Source organism: Littorina saxatilis, linkage group LG2 (genome assembly GCF_037325665.1).
Source record: "Littorina saxatilis isolate snail1 linkage group LG2, US_GU_Lsax_2.0, whole genome shotgun sequence".
NCBI classification, from domain to species: domain Eukaryota; kingdom Metazoa; phylum Mollusca; class Gastropoda; order Littorinimorpha; family Littorinidae; genus Littorina; species Littorina saxatilis.
In genome coordinates, this window is record NC_090246.1 from 29,663,633 (window position 1) to 29,685,370 (window position 21,738).

The window sequence follows — 21,738 nt, forward strand, 5'->3', positions numbered from 1 at the left end:
ATCTAAAAGTGCACGTTTGCCATAATTCATGGGCATTCGATCTAAAAGTGCACGTTTGCCATAATTCAATGGCATACGATCTAGCAAAGCACGCTTGTCTTCACGTAATAGTTCTTGAGGTGTGTCCTCGTCCATGCTGGATTCTCTCTTTCCGAATCCAACCGCCATACGGTCCAGACGAGCTCGTTTGTCACTGATTCCCAATTCTTCCGATGGATTTTCGTATCTGATGTTGGATCCTCTCTTTCCGAACCCAACTGCCATACGGTCCAGACGGGCTCGCTTGTCACTGATTCCCAATTTTTCCGATGGATTTTCGTATCTGATGTTGGATCCTCTCTTTCCGAACCCAACTGCCATACGGTCCAGACGGGCTCGTTTGTCACTGATTCCCAATTCTTCCGATGGGTTTTCTGATCTGATGCTGGACCCTCTCTTTCCAAATCCAACCGCCATTCGATCAAGACGAGCTCGCTTGTCACCAATTCCTAATTCTTCCGGTGCATTTTGGGATGCGACGCTGGATTCTCTTTTTCCAAATCCGACCGCCATGCGGTCCAGACGAGCTCGCTTGCCACTGATTTCAAAATCGTTGGGTGTATTTCTGTAAGTCATGCTGGATTCTCTCTTTCCAAATCCGACCGCCATACGGTCCAGACGAGCTCGCTTGTCACTGATTCCTAATTCCTCCGTTGGATTTTCTAATGTGATGCTGGATTCTCTCTTTCCAAATCCGACCGCCATGCGGTCCAGACGAGCTCGCTTGCCACTGATTTCAAATTCGTTGGGTGTATTTCCGTATGTCACGCTGGATTTTCTCTTTCCAAATCCTACCGCCATGCGGTCCAGACGAGCTCGCTTGCCACTGATTCCCAATTCTTCCGATGGATTTTCAGGTGTGATGCTGGATTCTCTCTTTCCGAATCCAACCGCCATCCGATCAAGTACAGCGCGTTTGTTGCTCCGACCAACGCCTTGGGAGGGTTGTAGCCAGAAGCGTGTCATGAATCGTCTTTTACCGAAACTGACTGGCATACCATCAAGCCGAGAACGCTTGCCTTCAACAAAATGACCTTCAGAGATCGAAACTCCTGAATCTGGGCCCCTTTTGCCGTATCTTTGCATGCGTCGAAGAAGAGCCAGTCTCTCCTCGTCGCTTAGGTTCTGGAATGGCCTTACAGTCAACCTGAACTCCCTTTTGCCGTAGTTTACCGGCATACGATCGAGAAGAGCACGTTTACCTGGTACACCACTCAGTCCTTGAGAGAACCTTCCAAACTTGAAGCTGGGGTCTCTTTTCCCGTTACGCACAAGAATGCGATCAAGAAGAGCGCGCTTGAGGCCCAACCGCAGTCTCTGAGCAAGTTCATTGTTGTATCCTGACACTCTTTTGCCGTAACTGTGCGGCACGCGCTCTAGCAGCACCAGTCTGTCTTTTTCTTCTAAATCCGCAGTCTCACCTTTCCCAAGCACAACGGGGTCGATCTTCTCAACATCATCGTCTCTCTTTCCAAAAGACTGTGGCATCTGGTCCAGCAAAGCGTACCGTTTCTCCCTGGAGTCTTTTCCTTTCTCTCCATCTCTGGTGTTGATGCTTTGACCCTTGCCATCGGCTTCTGGAGGCGAGGACTTTTTGCCGAAGCTTGACGGCATACGTGCGAGGCGAGTGAGTTCTCTCTTGGGGTCAGTGCTTCGGTTTGCCTCCTGGGCAGCGTGACATGTGGACAGGAAGAGGGTCAGCAGTGTGGCCAGTCCGATGTGCTTCATGGTCTGTGGAAGAAGATCGACAATTAGTTTAATCTTTTTTTTCAATATCTGAACAATGGTACAATCAAGGTTTGTATTTATATGGAGAAAATCGTTTGAACCATTTTTCTTCTTCTCCATTTTGAACAATGGTGCAGTCATTTAAGACATACCTGTCAAGCTCTTGTGGACTCTCACCATAAGATTTTGCTCACAAAACCATAAGTTTGCACCAAAAAGCATAAGACAACGTGCAAAACTGCAGAAGTCGTTAGATTAATCACCACAAGAACTAAATACATGCACACATACACACACAAAAACAAGAAATCAGCATTATTTCACACATAATCAAAAAACAAACTTTTTTCAACACTGAACTGCACTGTTTTATGTAATTTTGAAATGCAAAGCATGTTTAAATGTAAATTTTACCGAGAATCACCTAAATTGTACAAAGACGGCACACGTCCAACCTGGCAGTCACACATTTACACCCCTCACAAAAATGTTACCAGAATGCACAAAAACACCACATGATAGTAAAGGCACAAGACAAGTGTGTTTTAACAACATTCATTCATTGAGCACAGTGATTCAATCATGAATGGAAACCCCCACCACAATGTGCAAAAGAGGATCCTTTCGCTTTCCATCGCGAGCTCTTCGAAAATGCATCACAACTCCCTTAGTTTCATTTCTATGGCTTAAAACTTCGCACAACGTGGGAAAATACCTTGAAGATACCGAGAACAACAACAATAGTACATGTAACTGCTTTAATTTGAGGTCGCGTGTGGTCAAGCGTGGTCGCACAGTACTCGGTCAGATCGCGCTGACGGTGTGCACATGCGCGTTGCCTTGTACTTCCGCCGGATCAGTTACCGCGAGATTGTGTAGCTGTTACTTTGTTCTCGGACGAACCTTTGCGATCTTTTTTTTATTTGACCAAATTGCTTTGTAAAAACCGTAAGATCTTCGGCATACGCCGTAAAACTTGAAAAAACATCAAAATTCCGTAAGAATTACGCGAAAAACGTAAGACTTGACAGGTATGTATAAGATCCTTTCCTTGAAGTCGCAACATTTTGCCATCCTGTTCTGTAACGGTTCCATCTCTATTCAGCTTGTTATTTTTGTCTTTTGTTTTAAATTATTATAAATATAATTTTTCACTGCAGTAGTCCTTTAACTTTAACCCTTAGCTGTAAGCTAGATATGCACAAGTCATGTCGGTGCCACATAATGCGGACACACATGTTCCTGGGCATAGTTTATGGATAACGTGTAGTTGGGAAGTTAAGAGTAGAAAAAATTAGTATTTAGTGTAGGAGGAGGGTTGGGGGTGGGTAGGGAGGGGGTGGGTATGGTTTACTTTGAGCAGGTCGGTTTCAGTTTTAATAAACAATTCTAGAGAATTGTGTATCTTATATTTGAGTCTTTCGTGTTTTAGACATTGATGCATTTAATAGTTTTAACGAGTTGCCTTTTGTTTTATCATTCTGGTGTTTATCTAGATGTGCTGTGTATCTTATAAGAAGTTCTTAAAAGTTCGAAGTTATTTTAGCATATAGGTTTTTTATGGTCTTAACAGTTAAACATGTATTACGCTATCATCAAGATTCATTCTTTGTTAGCACTAAGCAGTTGTTTTAATCAGTCTGGTTTTCTCTTGTTTTCATCTTATGAACATTCTAAATGTTAGACTAACTTATTGTCTTGTACAGAATAACAACTGTGTGAATGGTGCTATACTGAATGAAAGAGTGTGACATGAAGTTCTTGTACATCATTGTAAAGAGTGTGAATGACGTTTTAGTTTAGATGTCAAGCGCTTAGAGCAAGCCTTTTTAACGAAAGTTTTTGATTTAGCGCTATATAAATGTTCTTCTTCTTCTTCTTATTATTATTATTATTTCCTTCTCGTAAAAACGACCAGGCACCCCACTATACTGATCAATCCACGGGACATCTTTCCACTCGGACACATACGAACAAGTCTAAAGCCTGGCGTTTTTGTGTGTGTGCGGGGTGAGGCATATTTATAGATTGACATAAGTGTCCCTTTCAAAGTCAAATAAGCAACGTAATACTCCTGTCCTGCACAGAAAGCAGCGGGGCTGTGGAATTTTGCTGTGTCAGTTCCAGGTGAAGGGATGCCCTTATCCTACGCGAAAGCTTGAACGTAACCTGACGTCCTTACGAAAAGATGTTGACGATTAAAAGCATGACATGATGCTTACAACCACAGTTAAGTTTAACAGACAATACACTGAAGACTACCCGACATCAAATCGTGGATTAACACTGGGGGCTAAAGCTGTTAAGGTCAGACCTGTCTGCAACGACCACCCCAGGGACCAATCAAATAATCATGGTCGTTTTAGACAGGTGTTAGTAGGGACGGAAGGTATGTTATACCGATACCAGGGTTGGGTATACTTTGGTGTGGTCGTAGTCGGCAGGTATTCGTTATGGAAAGGTGGTCGCCAGGGCAGGTTCGACAATAACACGGACGAAAGAAAAGCAAATTCCACAGAGTCAAAATAAGGAGAAGAAGAAGAAGGCGTGTGTGAGTATGTATTCATGTGTGTGTGTCAGTGTGTGTGTGTGTGTGTGTGTGCGTGCGTGCGTGTGTGTGTGTGTGTGTGTGTGTGTGTGTGTGTGTGTGGTGATGCTTTTTCGTGCGTGCATGCGTGAATGTGTATGTGTGTGTGTGTGTTTGTTTAGATTGTACGCTGTTGAAACCTCTGCGCAACAGCAACTACAATACAACAGCGAGTCTCAAACCAACCAAGCGGCCAACAGCTTATAACCCTCCCCCGTTTTTGGGGCTCTATAAAATGAAATGGGAATTTGAAATTTGAAATCAAGTTGTCGCATCACTGACACAGGATTCAACAAATACTCAACTGCCACAAGCAGATTAACAAAAATGCGTCTCTTTGTACGCTTGTGCTAACTGGTCAATACGCTCGTACTGGTGGACGCAGTAAGAGCGTGGGCACCCAAAGCACTTAATACACTCCGTCTATTGACTGTCCAGTTGCCGGAGATGACCAGACCCCTTGTGGTCAAGGTAACGAGTGGCCATGAGTGACGCGAGAGAGACGGTTAAGGATGTACTCGACGCCACAGACCCAGACTCCTCAACATCATGACGTTACGACTGGTACCTGGTTCTGGCATTGATTCTTGAGACGGAGAGTACTACTTTGTTACGACACGTTTACCGCATTTTGACATGACTTGTCGTGTTCGTATTTTGTGTTTGCAGATGGTGTGTGCGTTTTACGTGTTATTAATCATTGTTCGAATTAGAGTTTGACGTGTTTAGAGATGTCACCAATGTAACTATGTGTCACCCAGTGTATCCTTGTGTCATCCTGTGTAACCATGTGTCACCCAGTGTATCCTTGTGTCATCATGTGTAACCATGTGTCACCCAGTGTATCCTTGTGTCATCATATGTAACCATGTGTCACCCAGTATATCCATGTCATCATGTGTAACCATGTGTCACCCAGTATATCCTTGTGTCATCATGTGTAACTATGTGTCATCATGTGTAACCATGTGTTACCATGTGTAACCATGTGCTACCATGTGTCACCATGTGTCACCAGAGTACAACCCGAGTGGCTGTTTTTTTCACGTGTATGCTGATGAAGTTTTGCGTCTTCCATGTTGTTATGGCATGCATGTCAATGTATTTTTCGTTTATCTTACTAAAAAAATCTTTGCTAAGGGTTGACAATAGAATCCTCGAAAGACACAAAGTAAATACAACACTGACTTAAGCAAAGAATATATTGAAATAACACTCAACTCAATACGTCACAGGACAGCATAACACATTACAGCGTAACCAAATCAAATTGGACCGTATACAACCCCCCCCCCCCCCCAAACCTTGAAGAAGCAGAAAACAACAAAGGTATAGAAAACCAGTGCAAAATCATAGAAAGACAGATCAAGAAATAGACAGACGAAAACTAAGAGAGAGAGAGAGAGAGAGAGAGAGAGAGAGAGAGAGAGAGAGAGAGAGAGAGAGAGAGAGAGAGAGAGAGAGAGAGAGAGAGAGAGACGGACGCTTTTTGACGCTTTGACACTTTATTGTCATTAGCTAATAGAAGCCTTATAGACAAGGTAAAACAACAATTTCTGCATCATTCATAAAAGGGGTAAAAGGACGAATGAACAAAACATTAATAACAACAAAAACATAGCAAACTAGTTTATGAGTACGAACAAACAAACAAAAACCGACACGAAAGCCATAGGTAAACAAAAATATCTAAGACTAAGGGTAAAAAGCAAGGTATAGTATGTACACACAAAGGAGAATACTGATCCAACAGTTAACACACACTCATTAAACCAATCAATCTGCAAACCACAAATATTTAAAACCAATAAACCACTAGTCGGCGTCACCCTCGCGTGACTAGTAGAGAGAGAGAGAGAGAGAGAGAGAGAGAGAGAGAGAGAGAGAGAGAGAGAAAGAGAGAGAGAGAGAGAGAGAGAGAGAGACTCAGACTCAGAACTTTATTACAAAAGGATAAAGGTTTTAGGCAAAGCCTATTCTTCCAACCTGTCCTTTATACAACACATAAAGACAGACGCACATTACAAATATAAATTCAATCATATAAAATACAGAAATACATTGTATGGAATGCAACACAATGTGCATTTAAGGAATTACATGTATAAGGAGAACTCAAAAATTACAAAATTACATTGACATAGTTATACCTTTCACTTGGGAATAAAGTTACTCCGATCAGCTACACATCCGTTAACACTAAGAGAGAGAGAGAGAGAGAGAGAGAGAGAGAGAGAGAGAGAGAGAGAGAGAGAGAGAGAGAGAGAGAGAGAGAGAGAGAGAGAGAGAGAGAGAGAGGTGGGAGAGAGAGAGAGAGGGGTGGGAGAGAGGGGTGGGAGAGAGGGGGGAGAGAGGGAGTGAGTGAGAGAGTGAGACAGAGAGAGAGAGAGAGACAGGGGGGAGAGAGGGGAGAGAGAGAGAGGGAGGGAGGGAGGGAGAGAGAAAGAGCGAGAGATGAGTGGAAGAGAGGGAGAGAGAGAGAGAGAGAGAGAGAGAGAGAGAGAGAGAGAGAGAAAGAGAGAAAGAGAGCGACAGACACATAGAAAGACACACAGACACCTCCCCACAGACAGACACATGGACAGACTGAACACAGACAGATACACGGGCATACAGACGAAAAGGAAAACCAATCTTGTTTTCTATATCTTGTAAAGGAACCCAGAAATACTCAGCAAAACCTTTCCATAGTCTTGTATCTCTCGACGCAAAGTGATGAATGACGAAAGCTGTACCCGAAGGTGACGCAGAGTTTAACCTTTTCTCTTGAAATGCTAAGACAATTTCACAGAAGCTGACATTTGCACATGAAATTGTCTGTATTAAAACCAACAATTCAAGGGCGAATCTAGGGGAGAGAAAACACTTGTGATTGCTCTTCTAATTATGAAAATACAACTATGTCAATGTGCAAAATTAGATCAGCAGATAATTCCAACTCTCTCTGCACAGGAAGCAACCAGAGCTGGTGTGCACGTAGCCGGAACTGGGTCCCACTTGCGGGGTCGGATTCGCTCAAGTTGAGATTTGTTGTGATTTCAACCAAAATCCGAACCAATGGCTGGTTCCCACCCAGTTGTGCGGGACCCAGTTTTTGGTTTCGTGCATACCAGCACAGACTGCTGACTTTGGTATCTTCTTCTTCTTCTTCTTCTTCTTCTTCGTTCATGGGCTTAGACTCCCCCGTTCACCCATGTTTTTTAGCACGAGTGGATTTTTACGTGTAGGCCTATGACCGTTTTTACCCCGCCATTCAGGCAGCCATACGCCGATTTTGGGGGAGGCATGCTGGGTATTTTCGTGTTTCTATAACCCACCGAACTCTGACATGGATTACAGGATCTTTTCCGTGCGCACTTAGTCTTGTGCCTGCGTGTACACACGAAGGGGGTTAAGTCACTTAGCAGGTCTGCACTTGAGTTGACCTGGGAGATCGGAAAAATCTCCACTCTTAACCCACCAGGCGGCAGCGACCGGGATTCGAACTCACGACCTCCCGATTAGGAGGCCGACGTCTTACCACCACGCCACTGCGCCCGTCGCTGACTTTGGTAGGTGTTCAAGCGAAAGGATACTCTTGTGTCATGGAAACAAAACTCACACAACTGGGCAGATTATTGGGGGTGTACGAGATAGGTTTTTATCCGGGAAGGACGGTATCCTTTAACCAATAAACACCCCCATCGGATCACATTGCATCCCATGTCAACAAATGTCATGCATGTCACGAAAGAAATGTATGCCACGCAGGGCATTGTAAAGCGCGGCGTTAATCAGCATAGTATTTCAGGGCACGGCATGGCATTGTATGGCACATTATGAGGCCTGGCGCTCGCCTATGTAACTTCAGCAGGACAGACGACGCACTGCAGATTACCCCAGTCCGCCACACGTCATAACCCCTATTGCAGCGTCAATAATATGCAGTGCGTCGTCTGTGCCGCTGAAACTGCGCAGGTATATTCTGCCCTTGACGCAGTATATAATTATAGGCTAATATCATGGCGTAGAATAGCAAGATAGAGAATCTTATATTCAGTTCCACAGTAGCAGGCGACATATCCCATTCCATTCCATTCCATTCTTGGGACGGAAGTATCTGTTTAAAGACACAGTCCTTCCCGTGACCAAAGTTCGGTTGACAATTCTCAGATCTGGCCAGGTTTTAGATGGGATTTTTGTTTGTTTGTTTGTTTGTTTGTTTGTTTGTTTGCTTAACGCCCAGTCCACCACGAAGGGTGATATCAGGGCGGTGCTGACAAGCAAACAAACAAACAAACAAAAAACAAACTTGAGTGTGTTAAATTCATAGCTCAGAATCCAGTGGCATTCTTTACTTGTTTTTGATACAAGTCCCTGTAATCAAGTCAAAGAACATTTGTCGTGAAATTGTTTGACGGATTGAGCTCCAAACTTAAGCATAATTAATTAATTTGGTCGTTTGATCGACGAAAATGCCGCGAAAATGGCGTGCGTTGTCAACCAAGGGACATAATTTACACGATAGTGTTGTCTCTCCTGTCCGCTCATACGGATAATTTCTTCTTTGACGCATGCAAACGAAATGCATTCGTCCAGTTCATCGGAGTTCATTCCGTGACTTCCAAGGGATCTAAAATGACTTCTTATGCTTACAAGTGCAGGTTCTGCAAATTTGGATGCTTAAATGCCTCTGAATTCTGAGCTATGAATTTAACACACTAAAGTTCAAGATGACTTCATCCTGACTAACTTACTATGCAGAGTAACATGTTTCTGATGAATTAATTTTAAAACTTGCCACCAGAGTTCGTTAAGAAATGAGTTCATCAGATATTTCCCAGTCTGTACACGCAGAGAGCACTAAGGCTGTTGATTTTTGAGGTGTCTAAGTGGGTGATGGACTTATCCCGTGTAAAAGGCTCGGCAGAGATAGTGAGACACCACTATAAGCATAGTGAGACATCTCTAAGATTCAATAACCATTCGCAAAATGTACCGTTAATGGTTTATACGGTACCGACACATGCACAGCCTGGCTGATATGACTGACTCACCGAGACAAACTTCATTCTGGAAACACTTTGTGATTTCCTCAGGAGACATGTACATCAGAGGTGTCAGACTTTTCACTTGACACCTATATGCCCTTTGTGACGTCTTCTCGGCTTTGACGTCAGAGATTTCGCTTTGGAAGAGATGCTCAAGAAGAAAACCCTTTTGTTTTAGTCGATTTCGTAACGCATGAAATCAGTGAAGTGGGTTTTTTCATTGTTGAAAAAAACATTAAATGAACAGCACAAGAAGCAAGCAACGAGTTTTTTTTTTTTTTTTTTTTTTTTTTTTTTCAAGGGACACTCCAGCGCAGTGACGTACTTTTTTCCTGAGGGTAAGAACGAACGTGCCATGTTGTTTTTTCAAATGCCAAGTCTTTTTGCAAATACACCTAGTGTATCATCGATTGTTCCTTCGGGCAAGTGTCAGAATGTTTTTCTTTTTCTCAGTCCACATCCTACGAGGAAAAATAGGATAGACAATGTCCGTAATTGATAACATTTGAGAGAATGGATTTTAAGTCTAACATTTTTTTTTAATTGGTCAGTGTCCGCAGAAAGACAAGAAGAGTGTTTCTATTTAAATTCCTTAGAAATTGTATTGTTTGTTTTATAAATCTTCGTACAGGTTTGTCTGCTATAATGTCATATATACTGCTGTTTGTCTACGGGTACAAAGTAACACACACGAAAACCACAAAAAAACCACACACACACAAACTCACAAAAACAAAGGGGAAGGGCTCCTAATATGGACCACTTTTTTTTTCATGCTGATAACTAGCTTGTTTTCTTGCTAAGAAGTTTCATTTTGTGTTTGGTAGTCCTTCTCTATTAGGTTGACCGCTAGGCCTAATTAGAGTGAAATAGCTTTGATAGATATTCAGCAAAAATTAAATACAGAAAAAAACACAAATGGTCCATATTAGGAGCCTGGGCGCCTAACATGGACCACTGAAGCGGCCTTCTCGAATCACTGTAAAACGCCCCCTATACTTCAGAATAACATGATACAACTTAGTGTGCAAGTCAGACTAATCAAAATATGCTTTAGATTTATCTGTTTCGGGTTGATGAGAGCATTATTTGAAGCACACCAGGAAACTAAAGAAACTCATCAAAAACAGAGTGAAAATAAGTGAAATTATCAACTTCCACGAAAAGAAGACTATTTGTGATATTTTTTTTAAATCTCGAAGGCTAGTTATAGGTTATTTCCAGCAAGCTTCTGAATGAATTAATGAAAAGAGCATTTAGCTTTTATTTTCTTCGATTTGTTGAAGGTGGTCCATATTAGGGGACTCACACATACTTTGAGATTTTGCAATTATTTTTTGTTTGCAGTAGAAACTCGGGGTCAGCACTGCTAAAATGTAACAAATACGGTCTTAGCTGTCATATGTAGCAATTTTTGTGTGATAAAAACTTTGGCTGTGGACAGAAACAAGTCCGTTTTAGGCGTCAAATTTAGAGTGAACCCTGCCAAAAGTGAAACATAGAGAAAAAGCCTAACGGTTTTCAGGTTTGTGTTTCTGCAACTGTTTTGACATGTGAAAGTTATCCAGAGAGGGTGAATACAGCTAATGAAATTGTTTTGAGCGCTCTAGCGCCGTTAGTTTGTCAGAACAGGAGGTGGTCCATATTAGGAGCCGGTCCATATTAGGAGCCCTTCCCCTACAAAAAAAAACCCACCCCGAAACAAATGGCAGTAGCGAAAGAGATGCCAACACAGTTTTAAAATCCTCGATTCTGCATGCTTCGGGTTATAATCTTCAAGCTGCAATGATGATTTACAAGTTTCAGACAGGATAGCATCTGCAGAAAAAACAGCACTAAAAACGTGTGCAGTTAAGCTATTTTAGGCTATAGGAGGATCTTTGACGAAAACCTGTACGTCATTCATGCCACCCCCCCCCCCAAAAAAAAAGAAGAAGAAAAACTGAGATTTTTCATTTGGTGCGAACTATGCCACTGTATTTATTTGAAGATTACTTCGTTCATTTGACCACAAATTGCGTATATCCGCTGCAATGTGCCATTTTTCCCGATCGGTCTCATTCGACAGAAGAGCTTCACAAACGTGGGCTTAGACTCCCACGTTCACTCATGTTTTTCGCACGAGTGGATTTGTACGTGTATTCATTCAGGCAGCATACGCCGATTTCGGGGCAGGCATGCTGGGTATTTTCGTGTTTCTATAACTCACCGAACTCTGACATGGATTACATGATCTTTTCTGTGCGCACTTGGTCTTGTGCTTGCGCGTACACACGAAGGGGGTTAAGTCACTAGCAGGTCTGCACATAAGTTGACCTGCGAGATCGGAAAAATCTCCACTCTTAACCCACCAGGCGGCAGCTACCGGGATTCGAACTCACGACCTCAAAAGGAGGCCGACGTCTTACCACCACGCCACTGCGCCCGTCCAAAATATCAAGCACGTAGGAAGAGTTTTAGAAAGGGTTCGGCCCACTACGTACAAGTGATGGCTGATGCGATCGCCTTCCCTCGACATAATGTTCGAGATGATTTTTTTAATATTCAAAAGTACCCAAAACAAAAAAGGACCAAGCTTTAATTAACCACACTATACTAGTGATAGAGATGTGGACACTTTGTCGAGAAATGTCATGGAGAGCAACGATCAGTTACTAATGGACAGAACTTAACCACACGCCATTTCAATCCTGAAAAGACAAAATGCAATGTATAAAACAAGGAGACTACTTGCCAAAACGTCATTTAAAATTCGTTTTTCTGTTCAGTGAAGAGAAGACTCCATAAATAATTTAGCCACACAGTCAGAACATAAGAACATGGGAGGCCCTGTATACGGGTACTTCTGACAACGTTCTGGCTGTATACTTGGAACCACTGATTACTACGCCCCTGGACGTGTATCGACATTTGCCTCCCCTCGACGGACTATATTCACCGGTTATCATATCCAGAACGACGGGCGCAGTGGCCTAGTGGATAAGACATCGGCCCCCTATGCGGATGGTCGCGGTTTAAAATCCCGGCCGCGCCTGGTGGGATAAGGGTGGAGATTTTTCCGATCTCCCAGGTCAGCTTGTGTGCGGACCTGCTAGTGCCTTGTCCCCTTTCGTTTGGACGCGCAAGCACAAGACCGGGAAACAATCTTGTAACCCATGTCAGAATTCGGTGGGTTATAAAAACACGAAAATACCAAGCATGCTTCCCTCGAAAGCGGCGTATGACTGCCTGAATGGCGGGGTAAAAACGGTCATGCCCGTAAAAACCCTCTCGTGCAAAAACATGAGTGAACGTGGGAGTTTTAGCCTATGAACGAAGAAGAAGAAGAAGATATTTAGAACAGTTCAAATTGATTAAGACCATAATTATATTCAAGACAGGATGGGAGGTATGTACAGCTAAAGGCGTACTCTGGTCAAACGCCCCAAGCTGAAACCCGGCATGCCCTCGATGACCTGTATTCACCGCATAGCATCTCCGATAACGTCCTGCTGCGTTGCACCTAATACGATACGGTCATTAGCATAAATAATGGATCTGCCAATCCCAATCGCTCTAAGCTACACTACGGTAACGGAGTACAAACACTTGGACGCAGAGACACGAGATTGTTCTTAATGACATTGAGAGAATTTTAGCATTTTTAAGTGAAAAGCAAATGTAGAGTTTATGGTATGTACGGATATTCTCAGCTACGATGAGGAGAAAAGAACGATTGTTGGTGGCAACACAGTGATAACTGAATTGTTATAAAAAAAGAAGTTTAAAGTTCCTTGTTCTGTATCCATTTCCCCAACCCCATGCCCTCTGTCTTCTTTACTTATATTTAATTTCGATTGTATCTAAGTGCTTTAAAGTTATCAGGTCGGTCTATATATTCATGCTCTCTGCCTTTTTTGACGTCGGAGTAATTTCACCTTTGAAGGAATCAAACCCATTAACGCGATCACAACTCCAGGGCAAACGCGTCTCAATGTCAGTAACAGCAATCATCTTCTGGTCTACGATTCATAAGAATACAGTATGGTACAGTAACGTTTTACCACCAGCCCTGTTCTCATTGACATTGTGATGTTTTAGTTTCTGAGACGACCCTCCCGCCACGGGAACATGCCAATACGTCCCAATACCATTACGTCCCAGTACCATTACGTCCCAGTACCATTACGTCCCAGTACCATTGCGTCCCAGTACCATTGCGTCCCAATACCATTGGGTCCCAGTACCATTGCGTCCCAGTACCATTACGTCCCAATACAATTACGTGCCATTGCGTCCCCGTACCATTAGGTCCCAATACTAGTGAATTTAATTTCTGAGATGTTACTGTAGCAGTGTAGCGACACGTTTTGTAATAAAAGTGCGTTTTGTAATAAATTTATTACAAACCGTGTTCGGATTACACAATTTTTATTACAAAACGCGTTCAACACGATTTGTAATAAAAATTGTGTCGGTACATAGCAGTATTTCACAAATAAAAATAAAATAAAAAGATGTGTACCGGTTAGTCAAGATGATGTGAAGTGGAAAAAAATAAAAATAAATAAATAAATAGATAAATGTTTGTTCATGGGAGAAAAAAAATCCTTCACGATATAATCAGAAACTGTAAAGGATATTGCATGTCAGTTTGTTTGTTTTGAGGCGCTCCTTGCTTTCCTTACAGGTTTTCTGAGGTAACCATGTTCTTTCTTTTAAAATGAACTGAAGCACGCTAACCTAAACCGAAGTGTAAAATTAATATGTGCTTTAGCGGTGCTCGACACAAAGAAAAATACCGAAACAGTACAGTACACCGCTTTGTATTCCACTGTATGTAATCGAGCATGACATGACTGTAGGCTTATTTACTGAGTAGACGATGTTTAAACCCGTTTCTGAGAAAAGCTAGACTGACTGTCCAGTCATCGAACCTTTAGCACATAGACACCGAGACACACAGATAGCGAAACCCATACACGCACAAATGTAGACACGTACATAACACACACACACACACACACACACACACTAACACACACACACACACACACTGCCCACCGCAGCGTTCAAGCATTGCTCAAGTAACAATTGTGTTGGGACGTAATGGTACGGGGACGTAATGGGATTCCTTTATGGGACGTATCGAGATGCAATTTTCTTGGGACCTATCGACACGCAATTTTGTTGGGACGCAATGGTACGGGACGCAATGGCACTGGGACCCAATGGTATTGGGACCCAATGGGATTGCTTAATGGGACGTAATGAGACGGCATTTTTTTGGGACGCAATGGTACTGGGACACAATGGTACTGGGACGTATTGGCATGACCCCCCCCGCCACTCAGAACAAAATCTAACAAGAGGCGAAGCCATCAAGGCTCACGTAAGAAATCGACAAACAGTAACACAAACTCAATCACTCCGTCACACATACACACACACACACACACACACACACACACACACACACACACACACACACACACACACACACACACACACACACACACACACACACACACACACACAGAAAGAGCATAGGTGAAACTGTGCAAGAAAGCGAGACACTAGATCTAGATCTGTCTGTCTGCATGTAGCCTACTTACAGGGACACGACTGCCAACAGAGTCTCGGCCCGCTCAAAATAATAATGACCGAGACTTTCAGTACTTCCTTCGCGTGACGTCTAACCCTCTTACGTCATAATGTGACGTCAATGTAATGTGACGTCTTCAAATGTTAGAGTTTCTACCACAGACATACACACGCACAAACACACATACACACACACGCACACACACACGCACGCACAGACAGACAAAGTTACGATTGCATCACGACTGCCAACAGAGTCTCGGCCCGCTCAAAATAATAATGACCGAGACTTTCAGTACTTCCTTCGCGTGACGTCTAACCCTCTTACGTCATAATGTGACGTCAATGTAATGTGACGTCTTTAAATGTTAGAGTTTCTACCACAGACATACACACGCACAAACACACACACACACACACACGCACACACACACGTACGCACAGACAGACAAAGTTACGATCGCATAGGCTACACTTACGTGAGCCAAAAATTAAACTTTTTTTAATGAGGTCAAAATGTTAAACTGAATTTGAAGTAACAGGTGAGAAAACACAGGAGTTTAGAAAAAAAAAAAACTTTCTTCCCCTTACTGTGATAGATCTGAAATGTAAATACATGTAGTTTCAAACACTGACACATACCAACATGTCAACTGAGAAAGAAAACAAAATTGAATTCGTCCCGAAAAAAGCCAAATAGCTTGAAGGGACATGACAAACCTACAACCAATCAACCATGTTTTAGTTCTTGCGACTGTGTTTTGAGATAATGTCATGGTAACGATTCAAGAGAATAGAAATTCAACAATAAAAGTCCAATTCATGAATCATGCGGGCAAACTCTGATCACAAACAATGACAGTCAGTACTCCTCGCCTTTTCGATTACTACTTTAAGATACGTACCAAATCATTACAATAATTGAAACCCTTGAGCCTTGAGCCTGGGATAGACAGATGCATTCATGGCAAAGTTTATGAACCTCAAGCTGCGACTGTTTTGATACTAAAGAATGTAAACGGTGTCCGACGGGCGCAGTGGCCCAGTGGATAAAACATCGGCTTCCTAATCGGAAGGTCATGAGTTCAAATCCCGGCCGCGGCCGCCTGGTGGGTTAAGGGTGGAGATTTTTCAGATCTCCCAGGTCAATTTGTGTGCAGACCTGCTAGTGCCTTTTCTGCCTTCGTGTCTACATGCAAGCACAAGACCAAGTGAGCACGAAAAAGATCATGTGATCCATGTAAGAGTTCGGTGGGTTACAGAAAGACGAAAATACTGAGCATGCTTCCTCCGAAAGCGGCGTATGGCTGCCTGAATGGCGGGGAAAAACCGGTCATACACGTGATAACCCACTCCTGCAAAAGCATGAGTGAACGTGGGAGTTTCAGCCCATGAACGAAGAAGAAGAAGAAGAAGAAGAAGAAGAAGAAGAAGAAGAAGAAGAAGAAGAAGAAGAAGAAGAAGAAGAAGAAGAAGAAGAAGAAAAACAGTGTACAATTAAATAAGAGAGAGTGAGAGCTTGTTTCATAAGGATATCTTCTTCTTCTTCTTTTTCTTCTTCTGAATCATGAATTGACGCTACTACCCAATATTGACGGACTGTGTGATGATATCTTCTGCTATGGTCTAGATCTGTTGAGACAGGGATATCAAAATCGAGACCGAAGGTCGAGATTTTGATATCACTGTCGAAACAGACCAGTAGCAGAAGATATCATCACACAGTCAGTCAATCTATATATATATATACGACGCGCGCGCGCGTGTGTGTGTGTGTGTGTGTGTGTGTGTGTGTGTGTGTGTTTGCGATGCACGGCCAAAGTTCTCGATGGATCTGCTTCAAATTTGGTGGGCATATTCAGGTAGACCCCGGACACAACCTGGTCGATGAGAATTTTCAACACGTGCTCTCAGCGCGCAGCGCTGAACCGATTTTGGTTTTTCTGTTCATCTTCCCAGATTCATTCCCAGTAACTCTTCCTTATCTTCTCCAGTGTTTTGCGTTTATCTCCCTTCCTTCGTGTGGCGTCAATCCATATTCCCGTTACTATTTTTAGAAGGTCACTGTCCACAACGCTTTCATCCCGGCGAAGCCGGATATTCCCGTTACTATTTTTAGAAGGTCACTGTCCACAACGCTTTCATCCCGGCGAAGCTTCGCCGGGGGGTATTCGGCCCTACTTCTTCCCGGCGAAGCGGGTAATCATCTAGTGTTAGATATATTGCTAATTCTCTGGACATTTTGTATTTACTGTAAAGAAATTACAAAAGTATTTGTCTCAGTTTTGGCTGTTCCATATCCCTCCCTCTGATTATTATTTCTTTTTGTTCACTCTTTTCTTGTACTTTTCAGTATTTCAAAATGTCTTTTCTTTCAAAAAGTCTTTAGTCACTTGCTCAACTAAATTCTGGGATCATTACATTTTCATATAATATTTGTTTGTTTTTAAATTTAGGTGTTTTTGTTTTTGAAGTGGGGAAGCAATAAAGAGGTCGTCGATATCAAAACTGATATCGACGGAAATGTCGTCGATATCACTTTTGCACTGAGCTCAGTTTTGCCCAATTGACCAATGGAAATCCACGTAACATATGAAATAGCAATATTATGTTTTATGGCATTTCTTCGTTTAAATAATAAGTGCGATGAAATGTATAACTATGTTCCCCAATAACAGCTCTGGACTGAGGTGCACGAAGCGAAAGTGGGCGCCACCCAACCGGGTGAGAACAAACCGCGGGGGTCTCATGCGTTGAAATCACAACAAATCTCAATTTCAACCAACCCAACACCGCGGATGGCTCCCACCCGGTTAGTAACTCTCTCGTGCATCTCGGACTTGGTCACAACCTCATAACTGCCAAATCTGATGCACTGAATAAGACCATCCCTCCACCTGGACACACGTACCAAACACTGACCACTTGGCTGCTTCCCCTGCAGAGTTAATTTCACGAAAGCCACTAGTTTCTGTAAAAAAACCAAAAAAAAACTTCTTAATAGTCCAACTCTGTACGATCAGGCTTGTTGGTTTGGGGTATAAGTCCAAGTGGACGGATGGTGTTGTCCAGTGTAAGATCCTTGCAAGAGCTGAGCTGGTATGCAGCATTGTTTTGCACGGGGCAGGACTGTGCAACTAAATGGGTTAGGCCAAACCAAAATATAATGTTGGTTTAGGGTAACATGACCAAAAAAGGTCTGTTATTTAAAAAAAAATTAATTTTAATTTTTAGTTTCTGAATGGTTCGCAAAATGTGCCAGAGGTTGGTTTTTTGGGGGATTTTGTTTTTGAGAAATGGAAACAAAGTTTTAGGGTCCGCGGGAAAAAATAGGGTCGGTCGGGTCAAAATGAGTTCGGCTCATTCTCTCCCTGACAGGATGCCTTGAGTTTCCTTGTCTGGCAAGGAAACCGATTTGTGTACATATTTAGAGCTTTTTGTAATGTGTTATGGATGTAAGCAGATTCGCTATCGTCGATGATGATTTTTCATGGTGTTTTGTAATTTTTAAATTACAGAGGAATTTTTATTTTAGACAGTTTTAAGCGAGCTATTTTTCGCGGATGTATTTACTGTGCAAACAACTCTAAATATGGCATAAGTGTCACGTGATAATCAACCGTTTGGTTTCGGCCCTCGCTGGAGCAGACGATTTTTTTGACAGTAATGCAACCATATATTACGGTCTCCTTCCGGCAGCAGTCCCAACATTTCGACTTATTTTGACCTTAGAACGATGTCTTTATCATAACTGTGAAGAACAGAACGGAGATCACTGTCGAAGTCGGCCAATCTGCAATCATTTTCGTCTCGCGAACACTGCTCGTGAACAACAAATGGGAGATCACTCTGTATTCTTCTTTTGATAGATTCGCGTGGGACTTTCGCGTTCGGTCAGAGAGACAACTGGCGATAGCCGTGGAGCGAGGATTATCAGAATGCCCTAAACCAACATAATTTATATTTTTGTTTGGCCTTACTCCGCACACGCTCATATCTGTTCCGTTTTGGTGATGAGCTTTGTAAGATACCAGCAATATTTGTGTGTACTCGTAACATTTTTTAAAATATTTTTCTTATTCATGTTGCTACTTACTAAAATGTCTTTGCACCATGCGCGTGCACACCTTGTTAGTTAAAGCATTTGCCGATATTATTTGTTAAACCAAACTAAATCAAATTCAACCAAAAAAAAAACCAATTAAAATTGTGTGTGAAAACATACCGCTACCAATGCAGCTATCTGCAAATGCTCTCCCGTAAACAATCCTACATCCATAACACGTAAAAAGCACTTTCAGAAACACTGTCAACATTGTTTTGGCTTTATTGTCACCTACCAGTCGCAGTCTGCAATAAAATCTTTATCAGCAAACAGAAATGGACGGATTGAGCCTGGTGGTGCTTTATTTAAGTCCGTAACAAAGGCCTTTCCCTTGAGCCAGAAAGCTCAACGATTATACAGAGATGCCTTCCATCGCTTTCCATATCTGCAATATAAGCAAGAGTAATGATGGCTTCCCGCATCAATCAAAAGTTCAAATCCCATTAACCACTTGTCATTTCATTGTTCCTTTGTCTGTACATAGTTTTTCGCAAATGCGTTTCTGAATGAATAAGCCGATTGCAAACTCTGCGATTGAAGTGACAAATGTTGACATATACGGGTCTACCCCATTACTGAAGTTCTTTGCAAACAGTTTCGTGGCAGATAAGGACGGAAAAAGCTGTGATTGTGTTGTTGATTGAGCCATTTGCAATTAAGGAAAGTTGCAGCGTTGAAAAGGTTGACCGAGCGAGCAACATATCATTTTGTTAAAAAAAAAGAGAGAGAGAAGAAGCACAAAAGAGTCGGGTAAAATCAGGTTTATAGACCTTGCTTTGCCCACATCAAGAAAGTACAGCCTAAAAGGAATCAGACCGACGGTTTGACGAATCAGATATATATTTTGTCCATCCTCTTTTGAGAACGAAAGTCTTTTGTTTATTCCAATGTTTTTAATTTTCTCGGGTACCAGGAGACTGGTTCCGGAATAACTCTCGCTTAGTGTTATTGGCTATATTTAGAGCGCTTATTTTCCTTTCTTTTTAGCACTTGTTTATTTGTCAATTAGCCTGTACATGTATGTTTGTCCGTGCTAACTCACCGTTTTACTTTGCGTCGGAGGGAGACATATACACTACACTCACAGACCAAAGCTTGAATAAGCGTGTGCCCCCCCCCCCCCCAACCCCTCTTCTCCCCACCCCCACTCTTATCCCCTCTTTCCTCAGCTACTCCTACACTCATTAAATTGATTGGTTACAATAACATGATTGACAAATATAACGGCAGATGAGTGCGGCCCCCGCATCAAATCATCGCAGGTGTATCCAACAGTCCAATGCTTTTGCGTGGGAGGTTATACATAAATGGTCTGGTACATGTGTGTCCCCCCCACTGTTCATATTCTGCTTTATTGAAGGGAAGGCACGGTCTGTGTTACCAGTGGAGCGAAGCGACTGCCAGCCATGCAAGGCTGGGGATTTTGTTAGATTGACTGAAAGGGACTTTTAATCAGTACGGTATGACACAGGTCACGTAAAAGCGTATCAGCGGACACTTGAGAATACATTATTATTAAAGGCACAAGCCTTCCGGTGAAAACAGTTCGGCTCACCATTTCAGACCTGGATAGGTTTTTGTACATGGGATAAGACAATCCCTCCACTTGGTCACGTACCAAATATGAACAGCCTGGGAACAGCCTGGGGGCTATCTATGAACAGTGCGAATGTTTTTAATTAATTAATTTCGAAACACCACTGGAGGATTTGTAAGAAATTAATGAATCAAAACAAATTCAAACTCACCATAACAAGCACCCAGTCTGTTCATGTTTGGAATATGGCCAAGTGGATGGTCTTATTCCATGTACAAGTCTGGCAAGATCTCAGATAGTAAGCCGAACTGGTGTTGTTTTTTTACGAGAAGGAGTTTGGCTTTAACTTATTAATACGTGCATGTTGAATAATACTCGATGTATATGTAAACAAATCTGACAGGAATAAATTGCCACACTGTCCAGAAAAAGCGGCGAAAGCAAAAACTCGTCTTGAAAATTGTGTATACCTGTTTATGCGGCGAAAAAAGACGAGGAAGGCAACAATTCAGGAAACGTTGTTTGATCGATAACAGATATCACAAGAAGTTTGACAAATACTCTTCTGAACGCACCAAGAGAATACATTAGAAAACCCAAAACAAGTTGAACAACAATTACAACAAACAATTTCCTGCATAAGTAATGGACATCACTAGATCTTTGACTATGACTCCTCAGCAAAACCCTTAGAGAACAACGAAGAGTAGAAAACAATGAACATTCAAACTGTTAGTCAAGATAAAAACATTGTAACTTACGCACACTGCGCTGGACACCTCAGATTTACAGGCATTAGGTAATACATACACCGGAACCGCACATTGTGACACAAAGTGCCTGCCATACAAAAGCGACACCATCACGAACAGAAACGTTAGACCTCCTGGAACTTCAACGACCCTAGCAACACACGAAAAGAAGGTTTCCTGGCTCAAACACGAGAATTAAACATACCGAGAAGCCGTTTTACCTTATATTTGCCAGTTCTAGCTTATTCACTTATTGGCTTTTTATCCTGTCTGTTTGTCGCAACAACTTTAAATGCGGATTAATTTAGTTGCCCAAAAACTCAAGGCGACTTCGAAAACCATCCTTAGTTCAAACTTCTGGGGAAGGATTTTTCTAA

At 42.3% G+C, this 21,738-nt stretch overlaps 1 protein-coding gene across 1 annotated transcript in view; it reads right to left on the reverse strand.

Moving 5' to 3' along the window:
- Positions 1–21,738, reverse strand: part of LOC138958716 (uncharacterized) — a 45,888-nt gene that overhangs the window by 10,817 nt on the left and 13,333 nt on the right. Inside the window, exon 2 of the mRNA XM_070329966.1 lies at positions 1–1,770. This exon is cut by the window's left edge and continues 860 nt beyond it. Coding sequence (XP_070186067.1) covers positions 1–1,767 — 1,767 coding nt within the window. The 5' untranslated portion in view covers positions 1,768–1,770. The remainder of the gene's footprint in view (positions 1,771–21,738) is intronic.